At 24.3% G+C, this 22,798-nt stretch overlaps 1 protein-coding gene across 1 annotated transcript; it reads left to right on the top strand.

The window, feature by feature from the left end:
- Positions 1-21,061: 21,061 nt before the first annotated feature.
- Positions 21,062-22,063, top strand: LOC145842127 (cytochrome c oxidase assembly protein ctaG-like). The gene has a single exon (XM_082949514.1). It carries the CDS (start codon positions 21,074-21,076, stop codon positions 21,929-21,931), a length of 858 nt encoding a protein of 285 aa, XP_082805640.1. The 5' UTR covers positions 21,062-21,073; the 3' UTR covers positions 21,932-22,063.
- The last annotated feature ends 735 nt before the right edge of the window (positions 22,064-22,798 follow it).

Here is a 22,798-nt window from a genome sequence, read left to right as displayed (position 1 = left end):
CTCGGAAAATAACACGTAAAAAGACTAGATAGGTAAAAGCATTGAGAAGTTAATTTTCAAATTCTTTTCCACACCAAACAGAACGTCTTACACATTGCCTTCGCACTTTATTTTGAAGGCTTTGAGTACCAGAGTATTATTTAAGTTTATGTGAACTATGACTTTGTAAAAACATAATGCGAAAAACCCGGAACGTTGGTATAGCTTCTGTTTTTCATACAATAGTTCAACAAATTATACAGCTGGCAAGATGCGGAAAAAATCCTTAGCAGGGTTTGAAATTATAATTTTGATTTAATTTGTTTAAAGAGCATAACTCAAACATCAAATTTATTTAGAAAAACTATTAATTTTATGGGGTATGTATTTCAATATATCTAGTGTAAGTTTAATTAACAGTTAGTTTTGTGATTTATTTTCAAAATACTTATGAAAAATTTATTTATAAATTAAACACCTTTTTTTTCATGTAGAGCTATTATTAAATTTGATGTTGTATTTATTTTAGTATTTTTTATTTTATAGAACTTTAAATTTTACTTCTTAAAGTAAAACTGACTAGGTTTTTTATTTTTCTGATAGTACACGTCTCAAATCTTAATATGCATAAAATAAAAATAAAGTTTTAAATTTATTTTTAGAGTTCATCAGCTTTATTTACAAGTTTTAGCTTGATAAAAGCAATATAATTAAGTACTTTATCAAGTTTTAGTCGAAAGTTTATTACTTTATTATCAATAATTGTATGACCATCTATATTCTAATATTAAAAATTACAACTTACAAAGTTTTGTTTATAATAAAAATTAAAAAAAACATTTAATCCTAAACTAACTTTTACTGTAGCTTATTTAAACAAAAAAAAGTTAAATACTAATAACAAGTAAGTAAACTGATACTGTAACTTTATAAACTATAACAAAACTTTTTTTTTGTAATTTCAAGCTTTAATGTATATATATACAAAATTAATTTACATAAACATTTTTTAACTTATTTTTATTAAACTTATAAAAATATAAGCTATGATTACACCTAAATAAATTATAAAAACTGATGAAAATTTTTAATAAGAATCGGAACACTTTTGTAACTAAATCAAATTTTCTTTGAAGTTAGTCCACCGCATCTAAAAATTTTTATAATAAATTTTAACTTAAAATATTATAAAATATTTATAAATTTAACTTTTAGTAAAATAAAATAAAAAATGTTGAGTATAGTTTTAAAGAAAATGCGTACTTTTTTTTTTGTCAATATTATCTAAAAAAAAGTTCAAGCATATATATGATTAATTAACTTTAACTATAACTAAGAAAAATATCTTTATAAATTTTATTACAAAAATTTAGTAAACGACTTTTCTTATATATGTGTACTGTACAGTAATTTAAATTAAAATTTTGAACTATTTTATTTTACTTATAGTATAAATTTTTATATTTTTACTTTACTTATTTTATTAGTTGTACAATTTTAACTCTTTTAGTGATCAACGTACTTGAAATTTGTTTGTAAAATGTAGTTATAATATTTATGAAAAATTAAACATTTTTTTTTTACTATTAGACAAAAGACATAACATTTCTTGATATGGGTTGATTTAATTATTTCGTTCTAATCAGCCTTTTATAATTCTAAGTTTGCTTTTGCTACAAAACAAATCACTTATAAAACGAAATTTTTTAATTGGGTTATTAAAGAGTTTTTTGTTTATTTTATTTAAAATTTTTTATAGCTTAAAATATTTTAACATAATAACACACAATGCCAAGAGCTAACAAAAAACTCGAGTTTTGACACACTTAGTGTTAGTAATAAATGTTTTTTTTTGATAACTGAGTTGTAACTTATTAAAGTTATTTATTTATTATTGTTGGAAAACGTACCTTTGATGTCACAATCGAATCCAGAGAAACCAGGCTGACACTTACATTTGTAATAAGGGTAAATACTTTGGAAAATGCACCCTCCACCATTCTTACACACCGGTGCGTCAAAAGTTGATACTCCCTTTGTGTCCCAAAAAAATCCAATATTAATTGAGCAGGCATCTTTAAATTATAAAAAGAATCACCACCAAGTTTATGTAATGTTTGATCAAAAACAAGTTTAACTGTTTGTAATATATGAAAGACTTTGAATATTTTTAGGTACCTTTTTAAATCATACTAAGTTTGTAGTTACAATTTTTAGTTTATGTTTTTTTGCAAGTATCTGCCACTCTGTATTCAAATAAAAACTTATAAACTTTGACCTTAAACTTTCATTATTCTATACGTATCAATAAATATTTCTAAGTAAAAAATAAGCACTAAATTTTTTAAGGAAGTTTATGAAAAAAAATTATATTTTGTTATATTACTTTTTTAATAATCAATCATGAGCACGAAAAACACTAAATTCTTAATGTATTTTGTTCAAAAATAGTATGATAAAGTTCTAAAAGTTATAGAAAAACAAACTTAAACAGTTGATTTTTTTTAAAAGAACGTACATAATAATGTATTTAAGTACTTTTGCGAAAAATATATTTGTAACAATAAATATCTAACTCCAGCTGCAATGATTCCAGCCTTGATACCCATTTGAACACTCGCAAATTTTTCCGCTTGGAAATTCGCGGTACAGCCAATCAGGGTCCGTGTCGTCCAAGTCTCTGCAGTAGCCGTTGACGCAAAATTCCGACAAGCACTCGTCAATTTTCGGGACGTCGTACCTAATTGGCGGAAAAGAATCCATCGATTCAACTTTAGTTACAACAGTTTTGGTATTTTCTGAAGTGTCTATTAAAAATGAAAAAAAAAAAATTCAAAGTGATATTGTTAAATTATAACCTTGTTAACTTATTCAGTAGAACCTTAAAAATACATAAAAACTGATACTTACTTTAAGAAGTTAAAATTTAAAAGTATAATTTACAACTTAAAATTACAGAAAAAATTATTGATAGACATTAAAGTTAAAATAAAACATTTTTTATTTATAAAAACGTAAAAGCGCACTACGTTAAGTGATTGAATATTATGTTTTTAATTTACAAACTGTTTAATAAACAGTTTTCAATTAAAGTAGACATATTTTATGATACTTTGTTTTATAACTATATAATGTTTGAAAAAAAGTATCCTGACAGGAAAAAAGCTTTTGAAAAATTTATCAACCTCAAAAAAATTAACAGTATAAGGTACTATTACATATACCAATTGAAAAATGTTGTGAAACTTTGTTAACATTTTTTATTTGTTTTTTTTTTATTGCAATCTCAAAAAAATTATTTGAAAGATCTAAAGGTAAACTTTTTACTTGTTTTTCTTTTCTGATTTTTAGAAAAGTACAGTTTGTTTGATTTATAGTTTTTTTTTCTGATAATCGTATGTTTTATTTTTTACAGTGTTTTTTATCCCACCATGTTGGGCAAGCTTTTTAAAAAAGTATGATTGGATAAGAAAAAAGAATTTTTTTTTAATCTAACTGTTTAAGATTAAGCAATGCATAATATAAAATCTACACTTATATTTGTAACCTTAATTTTTTAATTTTTCAACGAACTGTTTTTAATGAACCAAACAATTAAAACAGACAAAAAAATACAAAACCTTATAATGCATAAAACTAGTTTTCCGATTTAAATATTAAACACTAACTTTAATCTTAGCCGAAAAAACAAATAGGTAGTTACAGATAATAAAACAAAGTTAAGTTTGAAGTGTAATCAAGCATAAAGTATTTGAAAATTTCAAAAAATCTGGACCCGATCCTAACGTTAAGGAACCAGTATATCGCTAACTACAATAACAAAAAAAAAAGATTGGCCACTTTTTTCATTATTGCTTTCTTTATAAATCAATATTATTTGTTTTGACCTTTTAGTTAGCACGAGAAACTAACAAGATAAAACAATTTGAGTTAGTTCTATAAAATTTATTCATGCATTATTTTATAAATTTATTTTATTTTACCTTTATTCTAGTAAAAGTAACTTATTCATAATGTTTTCTTTGAACATAAACTTATTTTGTTTATCTGCCACAATTATTATGCATTTTAGTTAAGTACACTAAAGAATCTATTGATAAATTACTAAAGTTTTAATAGAAAAATAACATTGACAAATTAACCTTTTAGTTCACAGTGTTTTCCTTTAAATCCGGGCATACAAAAACATGTATAAAATGGACTTTTGTCAGAATAACCGCAAGCAGCGCTATTTTTACAAACTGGTGGGTCAATCTTGTGGCAAAAGTCTGTGAAATGTTCAAGATAGTTTTGTTTAATATTATGAAAGTATTTTATTCGAGAGCATACTTAAACTGCAGTGGTTGTGGCCCCAATAGCCATCTTTACATTTACAATAAGTTCCGGAAGGATATTTTTCTCGCAAACTTTTATTTCCAGATGTTGAAACGCATTCACCGTTGATACATGTGTCGGGTTCGCACGTTTTAAGTGGTTCCAAATACACAACAGCTGAAATTTTTATTCATTTAGGTTAAAATCTTGTTTTAGAATAGAAGAGTAAAACTTTTTCTGCATCATTAAATTTTTTTAAAGTGTATTTTTTTCTACCTTTTACAATCTGTGTATAAAAGTTCAGTGGAAAAAAGTTATCTGCTCCTTATACTTAATAGTTTTACAAAAATAAAAGGTTAAAAAATAATACGTAATTCGAAAAAAAAAAGCTTTATTGTTCAGTAAGATTGTTAAATAATAATTTCATTATTAAGAATAACTTTATGTTATTTTATTTTTAATTAATCAGCCATATTTAAGAATTTTTTATCGTCAGAGTAGATAAATATTTTTCAACTTTTGATTTTATTAACATACTTTTAATGTTTATGTCTTAATGTTTTATGTTTTAATGTTTTAATGTTTATGTTTTAATCAAACTATTTTATGATTATAATAAGTATATACTTTTTTTTTAATGATTAGCTTTGTATTTTTGTAACCATACAACCAAAGTTTATTAATTATTATTTATTTGAGCAATAAAAAGTAAAAATGTTTAAGTGATTCAAGAATATGTCAAAATTTTTTCTACAAACTTTAACAAAAATATATTGAGAAAATGCATTACCACTTATACAACAATTTTGAAAATTAGAATTTTGTTTCTAAAACTCACGTAAGGTTTTGTACTCATTATTATCTAATGATCTTAGAATAGTTATTCTTGAACTTGTTGTTTTATTTCCGAGAAACAGCATTTCTTCAAAATTAAAAGCATTTAAGTTTGTTGGTTTATTACAGTTTTCTGTATTTTTTTCTTTCCACCAAGCTCCGCTACTTTCATATGAGCAGTATGGTGTTTTTACCTCATTTTCTTGATCAAAAGCTTTAAATGCAGACCCTTTTTGTGATTTAAGTACATCATCTGCGTTAAAAAAATGCTAAAATTTTGATCAAAAGTTATACATATTGAAGTATTTTAGTATACAATAAAAATATTATAATTTTTTTTTTATAATTACTCTCATTTGATTGTTTTTTATGAACTATAAATTTTCTGCTGTGTATAACTTTATAGCTGCATAAAGTTTAATAGGTAGTCTTATTGAACAAAAAACTTTACAAATTATCGTATAAAAAAGATCGTAACTAAAAACTTAATTGCATACTAGAACATATGTTTTTAAGCTTAAAACTTTTAAAGAGATATGTTACTGAATTCAGCCGCTACATTTAAATAGTTTACCTGTACCACCAATATCTGTTGAAAACATGTAATAAGACAATCTGTACTCTGGACCAGCTCCTATTTTGAACTTTCTATAGAAAAGTAAATAGTTAGTTAGAAGCATAATAAATTAAAAGCTGTAATACTTTTTTTTTTAAACTAGAGTGTAAATAGCTGATATCAAGATTGAACAACTTTTTAGTTTAAATAAAGTTTAAAAATTTAGGTAAAGATATCGCATTTTTAAATCTAGTTACAAAACAAGAAAAGTTTAAGTTTTATTTTCATCGTTAGTTTAGCTTTCAGTTAAATAAAAAACTAGATCTTAGTTTCTATTAAGAGATCAATTATCTTATGTAAGTAAAGTCGCATTTTGTAGACAAAGTTTTTGGCGTGCATTAGTAAATTTGCAAATGTACTCTTAAGAAGGACAAGACCCAGCCTCGAAAGTTTTTTTTTATGTACCTCTGTTTTAAAATCATCAAATCTTTTAAATCGAATAAACTTTGACAAACTTTGTGTTTTAATTTATGTTATACTTGTATTTAAACATACGCATAAAATGATACTTTGTATAACTTTCCCTCAATTTCCGCCTCTACAACCAGCTGCCAGGCACCGTAAGACGTAAGCCTTTGAAGTTTTTCCAGTCCTAAATTAGAAGTTAATCAATTAATAACAATAAAAAGTTTATACTTAACAGTTTCCTACCTATCCAGTGGTTTCCATTTATATCACCAAAACCTTTAACATATTCCTCATAAGTTCGGTTGAATGAAATATCACTGTTGTTACGGTTTTGAACGGCCTAAAACATATTTTTTATTGCATTTTTACCATTTGGTAAACAATTAATTTTTGTTTTTAAAAGCTTGGCTTACTATTTAATAGTTTTAATACAAAAATTTCTTACTTTCTAGAATTATTATAAATTCTAATTTAATACAATATTTTTTTAAACATCATTAAAAAATATTGATTAAATTCTTCTCAATAACAAATACCGATAACATTTGGTTTCAAATTGTTACACAGATGTAATTTTAACCAAAACCTGGGAACATAATTAGCTTTCATAAAAAAAGTCGTTACAACTAAACTAACTACCGACTCTAAACTTTCTACTTTTTACATTCATTTATCTCTACTGAGCATATGACGATTTAAGTTTCTTTGTTAAAAAAACCCTAAAATAGTTTAATAGTGATTATGAATGACTTTTAACGTTATATTTGTGAAATAAGATGGTTTTTTTGTAAATAATTTCTAAAATATTCTTAAAATGTTGCTACTTCATTACTAAAAACAGTTTTACGAGGCTATGTATTATATACAGCTTTTTACAATATTCTAATACTGTAAGAAACTATACTAAAAAAAGAAATACTCTAATAAAAATATATAAGTTTATGTAATGTTAAAGTATTTTGATTTTATTTTGTTTTAGTCAGCATTTCACTTAGACTTTATTTTAATGTTGAGTTGAATAAGAATCAAAGTTTTTTAACTGACTTTATCTCAAACTTAAACTGCATAAATACTTGTTTATCCGTAGTATTTTTTTTCAACAGTTTATAAAAAGTATTTACCATAAAACTGTGGCTAAGTCTTACATTTCTAAACTATTTATACTCATTAATTACAAAGTTTTTCGTGTAGTTTAAAAATTGAAAATAATTTTTAAATCAATTAAGTTGCATCTTTAGTAACTGAAAAGCATATTTATAATTGAGTACAAACATTAAAAAATATTCTAATAGAAAAACTTTAGCTTAGTTAACATGAAATTAAAAAACATAGTAATCTAAATAAGTTTTTTAATATTTAAGTACACATGTCTGATAAATAACTTTTATTCATAACTTAAAACTAACTATCCAAGCTATAACTTTTTTATTCCAATTTAAACTTTTTACACATTGAACGTCTGTTAACTCCCCATTTTCGTATTTTATTGTGTACACGGCTTCCTTATACTTATCGACAATTTCTCTACCGTAAGGTATAAGATCGAAGCAATCAAAACCAGTTTCATTACCTAAAATACATTTAAATTGTTAATATTAGTTAAAAAAAATTTAATTATGCTAAGAGAAAAAAATTACTAAACCTGAAAAACTAACTCACTACAACTAAGTTTTCTATCTGAGTATTAAGATTAAATATACTAATATATAAATATTAATGAATTTACGATAAAAATTTTTAGATATTGTTAATTTTTTTTCAAACTTTTTATAACGCAAAATAAAAAGCATTTAAAATCTTTTCCATGTACTTATATTGTTTGAGGTATTCATGAAACAGAAGAATTTATCTCCTACATTATCCATTTTGTTTTTGAATCTTTTATAGGTACCAGTAGAAGCATGTGGATATTTTTTTATAATTTCCTTGCATTCATTTAGATTTGTCACTTTGTCTGTAAAAAAACAATAAATCAAGTTTTCTTGACATTAATTTGGTTAGTTTGTCGTTTAAAAAAGGTACAAACATTTTTCAATTATAAAATTAATTTAACAATAGTAAAATTTTATAGATGTTTATATAAAGTTAACTGATATCAGAATTTAGAAAATATACTTTTATAATAAAAAGTTTTTATTTTTTATTTTTACCTTGTAAGGCAAAAGTTTCTTTCAGATTTCGTTTTGACTTCAGCAGGTTTGATTCCAAATTAAGGTATTTTGATTTGAGTTGCTGAACATCACTTTTTTGTGCCAAATTTGTAGAAAAGCAAGAAAAAAGATACAAAAATACTAAAACTAGTTTAACATTTTTCATATTTCGGCTGTCTATATCTTTACAATTAAGTATCTTAAAAAATATTACTACATAAAAATGCAAATAAATATTGTATAAAAAGTACTATATAAAAATACAAAAGACAGAAACTGTTTAATTTTGTTGTTATAAAACTTTTTACTAAATGAAAACCTTAAGTGTCGATAAAAGTAATCAATATTTATTGATAACTATAAAAACTGTATTACTAATATGTACTTCGTATTTGTACAAGCTTTCAAAGCTTCAGATTATTTAGATACAATTTGCACTTTCTACAAACAAAAGTAATAATGCTTTCATACAGTTTTTAATCTTTTCATTGTCAAAACAATGTTATGAAAATTTGTTTAAAAGCGAGCGTTTACTAAATAGTTCACTTAACTGTTTATACTTAAAAACATTTTGATACAAAAATGTTTGACAATGGACATTAATATTTTTTTTGTTAATAACAATAAGCTAATACTAAGTTGTGACCAGTCTTATATATTGATATAATGCTTGTGTGTCTTTACGTGCTTTTGATTACTACTAAAAAAAGTTTTCTAAACAGCTAGAGAGTTTTTTTTTTACATTGTTCTCTGTATTCACCACTTATTAACTTAACTTTAAAAAAAAGATTTTTTAAATAGTTTTGTGTTTATGTAACTTATATATAAGAAAAATAAATAAATTTTATGTTATATTTAAATCTAAAACAACTAAACTATGACTATTATTGTGTAAAAAACGACAAAAATACACTTAAAGGATTGGTCCTAGGACTTGGTGTACAAAAAACCTTTCGCTTATCGAGTCATACACCAAAACAGTTTAATGTCATGCCCGAGATATTTGTTTTGAAATACTCGTTTTATTTTAACTAAATTCTTAAGTGAATTTTTGTAAGACTTTGGTTATAAGAGTTTCTATTCATAAACTAGTTCTACTTAAAAAAGTTTGCATTATAATATTGATTTCATTTTTCTACACATTTTGCTAATAAAAAGTACTAAATTCAGAAAGAGTATAAAAATTGTATGACCGCGATTTTTAGTAAACGTTGACATTTAAACGAGTATTTATAGATTTTCAACAACATCAAAACAAATAATTGTTAACCAATTAACTAATTTATTACAATTAGGGTTGGAAAAATTTGTTTTAGAATTAATTTCAAAACTATAATGGCCCAAAAAGACTCTTCAGCACCCGTCTAAATAAAATTGAGAAGCAATACTAACAAAAAATTTTTACCTTTTTACTTTCAAAAACTATGTTTGTTGTTTTATAAAAGTTCAAAAGTTTATTAGAAAACTTGGATAAACAGTATGTAATAATATTATTAATTTTAAGAACTTAAATAAATAAAGTTTCATATTCATTAAAAATAGAACTTTAAACTGAAACTTAAGTTTTTGTTAAAACTAAACGAAATATAATATTTTTAAATAATGTTTTTAAATATTAAATAAACATACTTTGTCTTCACAGTTTTAAGATTCGTGTACATAAACGATGAATACATAGTCAAACATCAACTTAAATGAGAAAAAAAAATGTTAGCCAGAAAGCTAATTTTTTACCCATTTAGAGCTTTACGTTTACATCAGAAGTTATTCCAGTTGGCGCGAAGCGAACTGAAGGGTATTTGCATATACCATACTTTGTTCTTTTTTTATACAACATCAACTCTCATATAAGATTTCTTTGATAAACTGTTTTTACTTTTAAATTATTCTATTTATTTATTTATAGTTTAAAAAGGTATTTAAAAGTTTTTTCTGTATGTTTACTTAGAAATTTTATAAAACTAAACTTGAAATTAAATTTATTTAATTGATCGTAAAAGTACAATCTTAACTTATACGGTATAATGCTAGCTTACGACGAACCTAAAAACAAAGAAAGTTTTTTCAACGATTTATAGGATAGCCCTTTTTTATTGCAATAATTAATGTTTTCTATAAAAGTATGTACTAGATTTAAGATAGAATGTTTTCAAAGATATAATAGTTATTTATAGTACTTAATAGTATTTATTAGTATTACTTTTTAAACTTTACACAAACTTGTTACCAAAGTTTTTTTTGATATGCTGTTATTGATGGTCAAGTGGTAAAGTTAATTATTAATTAATGTGCTTTTATTTGTTAATAATTCTAAAGAAAAATTAATGTTTTTATCCATGCAATCCTATTAGTAAAAAAATTTGAAAAATGCTTTATTATATACTCTACATCGTTGTGTTATCAACATTTTTGGTTATATGTCCAAATACCGAAAAGTTTTTCGAGCACCAGGTCATAGGACAAAAAATCTTGAACATTTTTTTTGTCGTTTAATAAACTTAATTCTATTACAATTTGTCGCTTGTAGCTTTTTCAAAGACTAGTGTATTATCATTATGATACCTCGTAAATCAAGTAAATCACCAGATCTCACCTTTTTGGACGATTTTGGAAATTTTGAGGAAAATAATTAGTAAAAGGGCGATAACCTACTCAAAGTAGAAACTTTAGGTTCCTATAGAAAAGTTAAAAAAAAGTCTGGAGTGAAACTGACCGGAGCTTTGAAACTTGCACTAGATATATGTATGAAATAAAGAAAAAAATAGGCGATCCTAACTTTTAGGTGCAATAACTAACACTAAATATTTTGAGGTTGCAAGACGATCTCTGGACAGAGGAACAATTATGAAATGGTTTTGGGAAACTTTGTTTCAAGTCAACAACTTATATTTTACTTACGTATTTATTTACAGTCTTTTTTAAGTTATTGATAAAAGTTTACAAAATATCGATGTATGACTAACTTCCAATCTTAATAAGTTAAAATTATACTTAAATAAGATTAGATATTTAAGCACTGACGAGGTCTTTGACCAAAACTTAGTTTGCATAATAAAGTCTTGAAAGAATAAGTATGCTATTTCTTCTCTAGTATTTAAGACCTCTTTATTTGTTTTCTAAAAATAAAAATTTATAATATTAGTTACCTAACAACAGTTTTTTTAAACATTTGTTAGAAATATTTTTACTTATTTAACGCATTTTTTTAACCGGTTTCTTTAAAACTTCTGTGGCCTAAGTTCCAAATTCAGCTTTTAACTAAAAATAGTTTTTTCTAACAACTTTAAAAAGTTTTTGTGGTGAACACTTACTATTCAGCTTTTATTTTAGTAATTAATTATTACTAGCGATTTATTATTGCTCATGTTTTTACTTTTACTAAAGTAGTATTTTTATTCGTAACTACAATAACTAGCGCTTTGCTATACAGTGTGCGGCAATTTTTTTAAATAGTTTAACCCATAAAAATACAGTAAAATGACAGGCTTGCAGATGTTTACAAAATTTAAGTTGAGTCTGGCACGCTAAAACAAACTTTGTAACTAACACTATATGTTCTGGAAGTTTATATATAGAGCAAAAAATTACTATGTCTAGTGCTTTATTGTTTAACTTGTATTAAATTTTCAAATTAGGATCTTACAAATTATTGATTTGAGAGTTTTTCTATGAAAAAATGTTTTACTTAATTGATAATTCAAATCAATGGAGCTATCTTGTAAGCAAGTTAAAAACTTTGACTGTTACCTTTATGTTAAATCGAAATTATACATAAATTAGATCTTATATAAGTTTAATTTTCCCCAAAATACAACATTATGGAGACTGTTAATCAAAACATTTTTTTAAACATACAAACTATTTTACTGCTTAAAAAAATGCTTTTAGTAAGAAAGTAGAAATGAGTAAGAACTTGTAGTTTTAAATTTACCAATAAATAATGCTTTTATTAAGAGCAAACATTTTGTTTTACTAAAGTTTTAAAAAACTTTTTTTACTAAATAGTTTTATTTAGTACTGAAATAAAAGTTAGTAATTTTTAAATGAGTTTTAAAATGATTAAAAAAAATAAGTAATATAAAATTTTATACTTGTTGAATTTTAAATAAGTATTTACAAGATATAGTTACATTAAAATAGTCTTGGAAACATAAAAGCTGATTAAAAGCTGATTAAAAACTGATTATGTATACTATTAATACATCACTACCTTTTTTCTGAAACAATTGTTATGTTATTTTGTTAAACAGGATAGCGATAGACCTTCTATCAGTCTATTTATTAGTTAATCAAAAAAAAAAACGTCAAAATATAGATGAAATTTGCAGGAAATTTAAGTACTTTTATACCATCAAATTAATAAGCATTAGAATTAGGCACGCTAAAGTTTAATTTGCATAAAAGTTTAAAATTATTTAAAATAACAGTTAGAAAAACATTTACAATCATTTAACCCAAGTTTTTGATTAGTTTTGAGATCTTATGTTTTTCTAAATTGCAAAGTCGTTTTTTACCAACTAAAGTATCGTATATTTAAGGGTTATTTTTGAAAATAAAATAAAGTTTAACTTTTTTCTGAATAAACATTTAAAATATGCTGTTAATTGGACTTCCATGTCCTCATTAATTTAATACTTTCTTAGTTTTATAATCTTTTATTTAACTTTTGTAGTAAACAACGTGTTTTGCAAAGAAATGAATTGATAGAGGACACACAAAAGAAATTCTTAGGTAAATCTGGCTCACCTATTAAATTTAGTTTCTCACCCCTACAATGTAGTTGTATATAATTTTATTTTATTTATGTACTTTATTTTATTTTGTGCTGCTAGTAAAACACAAATCTGAAAAGTCCATATTGAAATGAAAACATGATAAGTGTCATAGTAAACAGTAATTCAAAACTTATGCTGAAATCTGCATTAACATTAAACAAAATATCGAAGTGTAATAATCTGTGAAAAGTTAAATTTATAAAATAGTCTAGTTTGTTAAGGTGAAATTTTGAGTAATTACCTAGGATGATGTTGCACCAATATTTAGCTGTAATATTATTATATTCTATGTCTTTTTTAGCCATAATTTTATACTTAAATTTTATATTTGTTAATTATATAAATAAAATTAAACTTATTTATCATAAACTAATAAAACTTAAGGTTGTGGTTAACTTTAGGTGATCACCAATATCAAGCTTAAATTATAATACATTTGATGTCTTACTTGATCATAATTTTAGGCTAAAACTTTATCTTTTGTAAATACATTAAAAAAATTAAACTTATATGTCATAATTAATAAACTTATATACTTAATTGCTTTTAATTTACAATATAAAAGTGACTATATCATTACAATAATTTATATTGATTATGATATTGTAAAATAAAACTGATTAAATATTTTAGTTTAGTTCTTTCTATGTATTTATATAGCTTGTTTAAAACAAAGTATTGTTTTTTAGCCTAAAATTATGGTTAAATAAGACATAGAATGTATTATATTTTCAGTTTTATATTGGTGCTCACCTAAAGTTAACCATAACTAAACTTAAATATTTTTATCACTTTTTTTTTACATTATAAACTGATTATATCAATACAGTAAATTATATCAATTACAATATTGTAAAATAAAATCGATTGAATATCAATTTAAATAAATAACAATAAAATTTAATTCTCACTATATATTTCTAAAGTAAACATATTAAACTAAAACATTGATTTTTAGCCTAAAATTATTAATAAAAAAGAAATTAAAAAGCAAGGTTGCCACATGGTCAGGAAAAGTCAGGAAACTTAGTAAAAAAAAATAAAAAGTCAGATTTGTCAGTTTAAATTTACAAAATTCCTTATTTTCCAATTGCTTTCAAATTGTAAAAATTAATTAAAAATCCTTAAATTCAGAAAAAAATTCCAAAATTTTCCTAGAAATTTACAAAATTGTTTAATTTTCAATGCATCTAGTATAAATTAGTAAAAAATCTGCAAAATTTTTCTATTAACATATTGAACAAGTACCCTACTTGAGCAAGCAGATTTTGTAAGCTTTTTAGTATTGATGATCTGTAGCAAGGACATTTCCATAGTGAAACTGTGATATATACACAAAAGTTTATCTAGCATAGTTTTAGAATAAAAGTGTTATTTGTTTAAGTAAATAATTGAGTTCTTTATAATTAAGCAGTTAATTTAGTATTTTATGTAACAAACCTATGTGTATACTTTACCTCTTTATAATTTTTTCAAAGTTGTTTAAATTTATAAAATAATTTATTAGAGAGGTATATGCCAAGATTAAGTTTACTTATTATTTGTATTTTTTGTAGAATAACTTAAGTTTAAAAAACGAATTAGAGTATATTTATTGGTTACAAACTTCATGCTAAATGATGAGAGGAAATATTTTATACAACAGATATATAGTTTACTCTTTTATGTATTTTTTTACAGTTATATAAGTATATTCTTTTTTAATTGGTTTTTAGTTCAATGATTTTATATTAAATAGTTTGGGTAGTATTTTGATAGTCTAAGTGAACAATTTATATAAGTAAAACATGCTTTAAGTAAATATTTTTTATTACTATATATTTTTATCTTTTAGGTTGTTTTACAACTATTAAACTAAGTCTGATTAAAGTTTACTTTAAGAATTGTAAGAGATTAAGTTCTTAATTGTTTAAAGGTTTTATTTGTAAAAGTTTGGTATTGTTTTTAGGTTTTAGTTATGGAAGTTCGTTATTAATTTAAGGTTTTAATTGTAAAAGTTCCTTATATGTAGTTTCGTTTATCTAGATACATGTATGCTAGGAAATGCTAAAAAATGTGTCTTTTTTCAGACAAGCTGTGTTTATAAGGTAATAATACAAGTATTTTGCTGATAGAGCTGTTTATTGCAAATACATCAATCATACACAGAGGTTCAAGTGATGTAATCGAAGTTTGATGATTGAATTCAGCAAGAAAAACTTTTGTTTTGACCTGTATTGAAATTAGATTGAAAGCTTTATTTAGTTTTTAAGTGTTAGATTATGTATTTTAGAATAAGTTTAAATTTAGAGTTTGTTTTAGAAAAGTCAGGAAATCTTTCTCAGCTTGATCTGTGGCAACCATGAAAAAATTATTATGATATAATTTCAGATTGATATTGGTGCGACATCATCCTAGGTAATTACCACATTTTGCTTTGTTAATAAGTTAAAATAGTTTTAACCATAAGAAATACTGTTAGTATTGCAAATTAGGTTTTTTAAAATATTAAGTTATAAAAACTTATAAATGTGATCACATAAAAAGTTTTTTGATGCTCTTTTCTTGTTACAGCAAGATACTTGCCTGGAGGTATGAGATTCTTAATTGTAAGTTTTTACCTACACCAGTTCATTGACTTTAGTTGTAAGTGTTTAATTTGTTTCTCTTTGTGTCTCTTTTAGATACATTTTCCTAGGCTACATTTTTGTAGGCTAATACCATTTGAATTCTAATACATGTATGTAAATATTTTTATAAACAACCAAAACTTTGTAGGCAAGTTGTTTAACTTAAATAAAACTGTTTTATTTTGGTTCTATTTTCATAATTTTTGAATTAACAACTGTTGGAACTTCATCTTATAATAACTCACATTGTGTTTCAAAAAATAAAAGTGTTACTATTTTAGTTTATATACAAACTTTTGAAAATATTGTTAAGTGTTCTATGTTAATGAACCTTTTTTATTTTGGTTTATTAATTTCAATGTTTTTTGTTAAAAGTTTGAACAATATTAACTCCCTATATTGAAGATTTGTAAAAACAAGTTAAAAAAAGTTTTTAAAATAGTATACAAGTATTTTGAAACAAGTAGCAAACTTAAAAATCATCTAAAAGAGAACAATTTAAGTACTTTTTTTGCCAAATATTTAAGCACTAATAAAAAATCATAACTAAAAACTGATCAATTATAGTAAAGATTAGTCAAGCAAATGTAGAACAAAAGAAACATGTTTCCAAAATGAGGAAATTTTAGAAAAGAAATGTAATTTACTAAAAATACTTAAGTCAGAAAATGAAATAAGCGTATACATTGAACTTTGTGCTACAACTCATAAAACCATTGTCAATATCAAACAAACAACTAAAGTTACACTAGAATACAAACAAGCCCCCAAGCTATCAAAACTCACACACTGAGCATAGAAAACTGAAAATAGAAAACAATTAATTTGGGAAAACATTGGAAAGAGAAAAAAAAAACAAAAAAAACATTCAAGTTATGCTAAGAAACAATAATTAAACTTTAAATTGATTCAACTTGTAATAACAAGAAACAGAACTAATGAATTAGACATAGGAACTATTTTATACTATTAAATTAAAAGAATCTAAAACTTAACTAAGTGTTTAATATTGTTTTTGATTTTAAGTTTTTGTTAATGTTTTATTGATACTTTTTTGTTTGCATTTATATGTCTGTAATTTTTAATTTTGCTTAAACATGTATTTATAGTTTAAAAAAAATTACGAATTGGCAATATGTAACAATACTTTGTTTTCGTTTTTATGCTTGACTAACTTTAAAGTTATACAACTGCCATTGTAAAAATGTTTTTTACTGTTTTTTTATTGATGTTTGACATGGTGGGTTTTCACTGTTCAGCCCATCAAACTAAATAAAACAGGAGTTTGTATTTGTATTAGTTTATTAAAGTTAAATAATAAGCTTTAGATTAGGTAAAAATATGTACAATATAATTATGCATTACTCACATTTTTATTTATAAACTATTATTTATTAAAAATTTAAATTTACTTCAAATAAAATACAATAAAAGGAACCATTCAATTTTTTTACCAGTTTTATACTATTTATAATATGGTATTACCCTAAACTTAATTTTTTATTATAATTGGGCAAGAAAACTTCTATTTTGAAAAGCTGAAAAAGATAAAAAAATCTAAATTAACTTCAAAAATAAGTGCCAACCCTAAAACATACTTAATACAATGTTTATATTTTTGTTTGAATTTTTAATTTAAATAGTTTTAAGAATTATTTTTTTCTAGAAAATTTTATTTGAATATCATCATATATTATTATTTTTCACTATATATCGAATTGAGGGAGGTAATTTAACCATAAATAACCTGAAGGCTTAAAATTTAAGTAAAATAAACCTGGAAAAACTTTGATTTGGAAATAAATAATTTAAAAACTTGAAATTTTAAGCATGTAAAGTAATTTAAACACAAAAAGCGGTAAAAGGGGCCACTAAGCCATAATTTGAAACTTACTCTAGATATTATTGAACTGATAATGAAGAGCAAAAAAAAAAAAAAGAAATTAAGCGTTTTTAGTGGTAGTTTTTTGAGAAATTTTATTGGAGGGGGCCATTACTTTTTTAATCTTTTTAATGGAGTCTTTTGAAAAAGTTTGGGAAACCCTTATCTAGATGAATGTGGTGAGAAACAAAAATATCACACATTTGATTATTTTTTTAAAGAAGAGCTATACTTTTTCTTACAATTTCAGTTTATTTATCAATTATAAAATACTTTAAGTAGTGTTAAAATAAAGTTTGGATATAATTTTTTTCAATTGCACTATTAATTGTGGTGTATCTAGTAATTATTAAATATATTTTAAGTAAACAGTTGACTTGAAATATGTTGTTGTTTTTATTATAAATTATAGTGTATATTAATTCCTAAAGCTATATCAACTTACTGCATGCTTATACAAACTGAATTTGTAAATTTTTTTGATGTTTATGCTTTTTCTCATGTAACAAATGATATAATTCAGTTTGATCTCTCTATCTGTAATGAATAATAATGTTTACAAACAACAAGTTTATTGGAAAAAAGTACAGTATACTACTGCTTAAGTACGCACTTTTTTTGGTACGCACCTTGCCTTAAGTACGCACTTACCTAGAAAGACAGAAAAAATCTAAATTTTCCTAGACTTAGAATTTTTCTAAAGACTTGTTCTATAGAGCCATTTTCTGACGCTTTCCATCCATTTTTCTAAACTTTTATAAAATTTCTAAATTTTTTGTTTTCAAATACTTTCAGAACACCTGCAAAAGAAAGGCTAATTTCAATGTGACATAATACAAAACTACTTAACTCTAAAAACTAGTTACAATTTTTACAAAGTCAAAATAAACATTTAAAAAGAAGCAACAACAACAAAAAACTAAAGTTTTAAAAAAATTAATGAGCATCTTATCATTGTGCACTTATACTATAAATGTTGCTACTGATAAAAATTGTCTTAAAAAAACAGTCGTGAAACGTTTTTCTTTCAAATAAAAAAATCAACCACTTTTTAGCTAATGGAAAATTATAATATATGTATTAACTAAACTAAACTTAGCTTGACTAGCATTATGTACAGGGTTGCCACTCGGTCAGGAAAAGTCAGGAAATCAGGAAAAGTCAGGAAAAATTTAAAAAAATCACAAAAGTCAGGAAAAGTCAGGAAAAAATGGGGGGTTTTGAAAAAAAGTCAGGAAAAGTCAGGAAATTTGTTAAAATTTTTAAAAGAAAGTCAGATTTTGTCAGTTTAAATTTACAAAATTCCTTGTTTTCCAAAGCCTTAAAATGGTAAAAATTAATTAAAAGACCTTTAAAGTCAGAAAAAAATTCCAAAATTTTCCTAGAAATTTACAAAATATTTAATTTTATTTCAATTTCAATGCCTTCATCTGGTATAAATTAGAAAAATATCCTTTTTAAAACTGCAATATTTTTCTATTAACATATTAAACAAGTACCCTTCTTGAACAAGCAGATTTTGTAAGATGTTTAGTATTGATGGTCTTTAGCAAGGACACTTCCATAGTGAAAATGTAATATATACACAAAAGTTTATCTAGCATAATTTTAGAATGAAAGTGTTTTTTGTTTAAGTAAATAATTGAGTTCTTTATAACTAAGCAGTTAGTTTAGTATTTTATGTAATAAGTTAATGTGTATACTTTACATTTTTATATTTTTTAAAAATATATAGATGACAAAGTTCCTTAGATATCGTTAGTTTATCTAGATACTTTCATGCTAGTAAATGCTTAAAATTTGTGTCTTTTTTCAGACAAGCTGTGTTTTTAAGGTAATAATACAAGTATTTTGCTGATAGAGCTGTTTATTACAAACATCAATCATACACAGATGGTTTAAGTGATGTACTGGAAGTTTGATGATATTATTCAGCAAAAAACTGTTGTTTTTAACCTGTATTAAAATTAGATTGAAAGCTTTATATAGTTTCAAGTGTTAGATTATGTATTTTAGATTAAGTTTAATTTAAGAGTTTGATTTAGAAAAGTCAGGAAAATTTCGGTAATAAGTCAGGAAAAAGTCAGGAAAAGTCAGGAAATTTTTCTCAGCTAGATGAGTGGCAACCATGTATGTAGAAACTTTTTATAGAATAAATAAATATTAAGACATTTTGCAGATTAGAATTATGTATCAAATGTTATTCAAAATAAAAAGACTTGTTTATTTGGCTTAATTATTTGGTGGCTAGTTGTAAGAAAGAAAACAAACAACTAAATTTCATATTAAACTATGTTGTCAAAAAGTACGCACTACCCGTGCTAAGTACGCACTTTTTGGTCGGGTTCAATTTGCGTACTTAAGCGGTAGTCTACTGTATGTGATTATATACTTTTAGGATGAAGTAAAAATATTACTACCCTAAACTAAATCAACCATATAAAAATGGTGATTATAAAATCAATATAATATACTAAGTAAAAAAATCTCAACCAGTTTTATGTAATTTATTTTAGTGTAAAATACTTAAAACTATTTAGTTATTGAAGTAATAAATTAAAACCAGTAAGGTGTGTGAGGAAAGTTCAATCAAAATAAAGTTTAATTATAGCTTAAAGTAAGTTTTTTTATAACATAATTAATTTTCTTGTATTTAAGAATTAAACTAGTTCCCTTTATTTTTTTACATAAAGATTTATGCTTTTTTAAAAACTTTAAGTTCTGCATGTGAGTTACAAAATGTAGTTTACAGTTTCATAATAAAATCTCACTTATTTGTTGATACACTGCCCACTGATCTCTTTGTACAAATGCTTTAAATATATTTTATTGTTGCTATCCAAACCAAATCAAGTTTGTTTGTTCAAGTAAAACAGTGACACAAAATATTTAACAAATAAATAATCACTTTAGAAAATCTGAAACATTGAAAAATACTTTAGTGTCTTAATATTTATTAAATTTAATTTTTAGTACTCTCTAAACACACATCAACAATTATTATTTTACCACTGATATTGACAAGTACAAACAATAAATGTATAAATGAGAAGAATATAAGCATGTTGACTTACAATACCTTAAATAGTGTTTAGTAACTCCTCATATATTACTAGTTTTACCTTTTTATATGTTTTGATGTCTTTTACATTTTAAGATTTCTAGGATATTTTTGTTAAATTAAGTTCTGGCTGGGTGTAAAACAGTTCCAAACAAGTTTTAGCTTTTCATTGAATAATATTTAAGTCGAGCTACTATTGCTTGCTTGATCTCAGGCTGGGTTCAGCAGTAAATATAATGATATAACTTAAGTCCAGCAAAAGTCTGAAATAAAACAACGAAAAAATTCCATGGTTGCAGTTAGTAGTCTTGAAAAGTTTTTTTACCTAAGTATAGGAAAGCAATAATAAAGATTGTATTGTTAATTTTATTAAACAAATTGTATACTAAGCTTAAAAATTATTTGTTGTAATTAAAACTTTGTTTACAGGGTAAATAATTTGGTAATGTATAGTTTAACTGCAAATGTGTTTTTAAAGAACTTTCAAAGACAGTCTGGTGCTTACAATCTTTTGATTAAAAAGACTTTTAGCTTGTCAAAAAATGTAGGTGGTAGCTTAAAATGTTACAAAGTATCACAAATAACTTACCATCAAAAGTTTTCTACTAACTTTCTGCAAGTCAAACTCTTGAATCAAACTCAATTATCAAGTCCAATTCATACAAGTTCTAGAGGCCAACAAAGGTCAGAAGAAAGCCAAGCAAAAGAAGAATACTTTAGCACAACTTTTATCTACCTTTGTTCAGCTGTTATAACAATGATTGGAGCTGCTTATGCTGCAGTTCCTTTGTACAAAATATTTTGTAAAAAAGTAGGTCTGGGCGGTGATGCTAAGGGTGCTTACAAGATAGACAATTTGCAAGTCATGAACCCAGTGAGAGCTAGAAAGATCAAAGTTTCATTTAATGCTAACGCCAATAGCTCAATGCTTTGGAACTTTACACCCAGCCAAAAAGAACTGACTGTAGTTCCTGGCGAAACTGCCTTGGCTTTTTACACAGCCAAAAACCCAACAGACGAGCCCATTGTCGGCGTAGCAACATACAATGTGGTTCCGTACAAGGCGGGCCTCTATTTTAACAAAATCCAGTGCTTCTGTTTCGAGGAGCAGTGGTTGAATCCAAACGAGGAGGTTGACATGCCCATTTTCTTCTACATTGATCCCGACTTTGATGATGATCCAGATTTGGCTGGTGTTTCGGAAATTGCTCTCAGTTACACGTTTTTCAGAGCTAGACAGGGGATGACGTTGCCACTGCCAGGTTTCATGCAAGCTGATCTGTCTAAAAACACTTCTTCCTAGTTTACTTATATTAACCATTAGACTTGGTATAAATTTATTGAATTATATTTGTTTTAATTGCAAAACTCGAAGTTTAAATGAACTAATTACTAAAAGTTAAATTTTTAATTAAATACCAATATATGATGTCTGGACAACATTTTTTGATAAATAGTTTAGTTTAACATTAGTTGGATTTGTATTAGTAATTTTTTAAATTTTTTTTATAGATATTTTTATGATATATTTTAATTTCATCTCTTACAAAAACCTTTGAAATTGATAACTTTCTTTGTTTAGTTATTCGTAAATATTAAATGTATTTAAATTTTATAAACAAATTCGTTTAACAATGCTTTAGTATTTATTAAAATTATGACTTATATAACTTTGTTGAAATAGTCAAGTGTTTGCTGAATATTTACAAATTTCAATGAAACAAAGGTTGATAAGCTTATATAAAAATCTACTAATCTGTAAAAGTTTTATCAAAATAAATATTCTTTGTTAAAAGAATAGATTCGAATATATATTTATATCAAAAGAATTATTTTTTATTGAGTTGTAAATGTAATTTATATAATTGTAAAATTTTTGAGTAGATTTGGAATTGTTTTCAACTTAAAACTTAAAAAACATATCACTTGAGATATAGAGATTGCATGTAATTAAAATCGAATGTAGATTTAAAGCAATATAAAACCCAATGACAAATTGCGTTTAATGCGTCTTAAATGAACATATAACAAAAATTATACTTTCTTTGTTATCTTTTTTTTGAAATATTTTATGTATTTATAAATTAAGCAGCTTATTTTTAACTTAATTTAGATAGGTCAATCTTTAAATAAGTTAATAAATTTATTTTGTTACTTAAAATTTAGTTCA

This window comes from Thalia democratica, chromosome 8 (genome assembly GCF_965202585.1).
Source record: "Thalia democratica chromosome 8, ktThaDemo2.hap1.1, whole genome shotgun sequence".
In the NCBI taxonomy this organism is placed as follows: Eukaryota; Metazoa; Chordata; class Thaliacea; order Salpida; family Salpidae; genus Thalia; species Thalia democratica.
The sequence above is the reverse complement of the archived record's forward strand: the minus strand, read 5'-3'. Positions and strand labels throughout refer to the sequence as shown.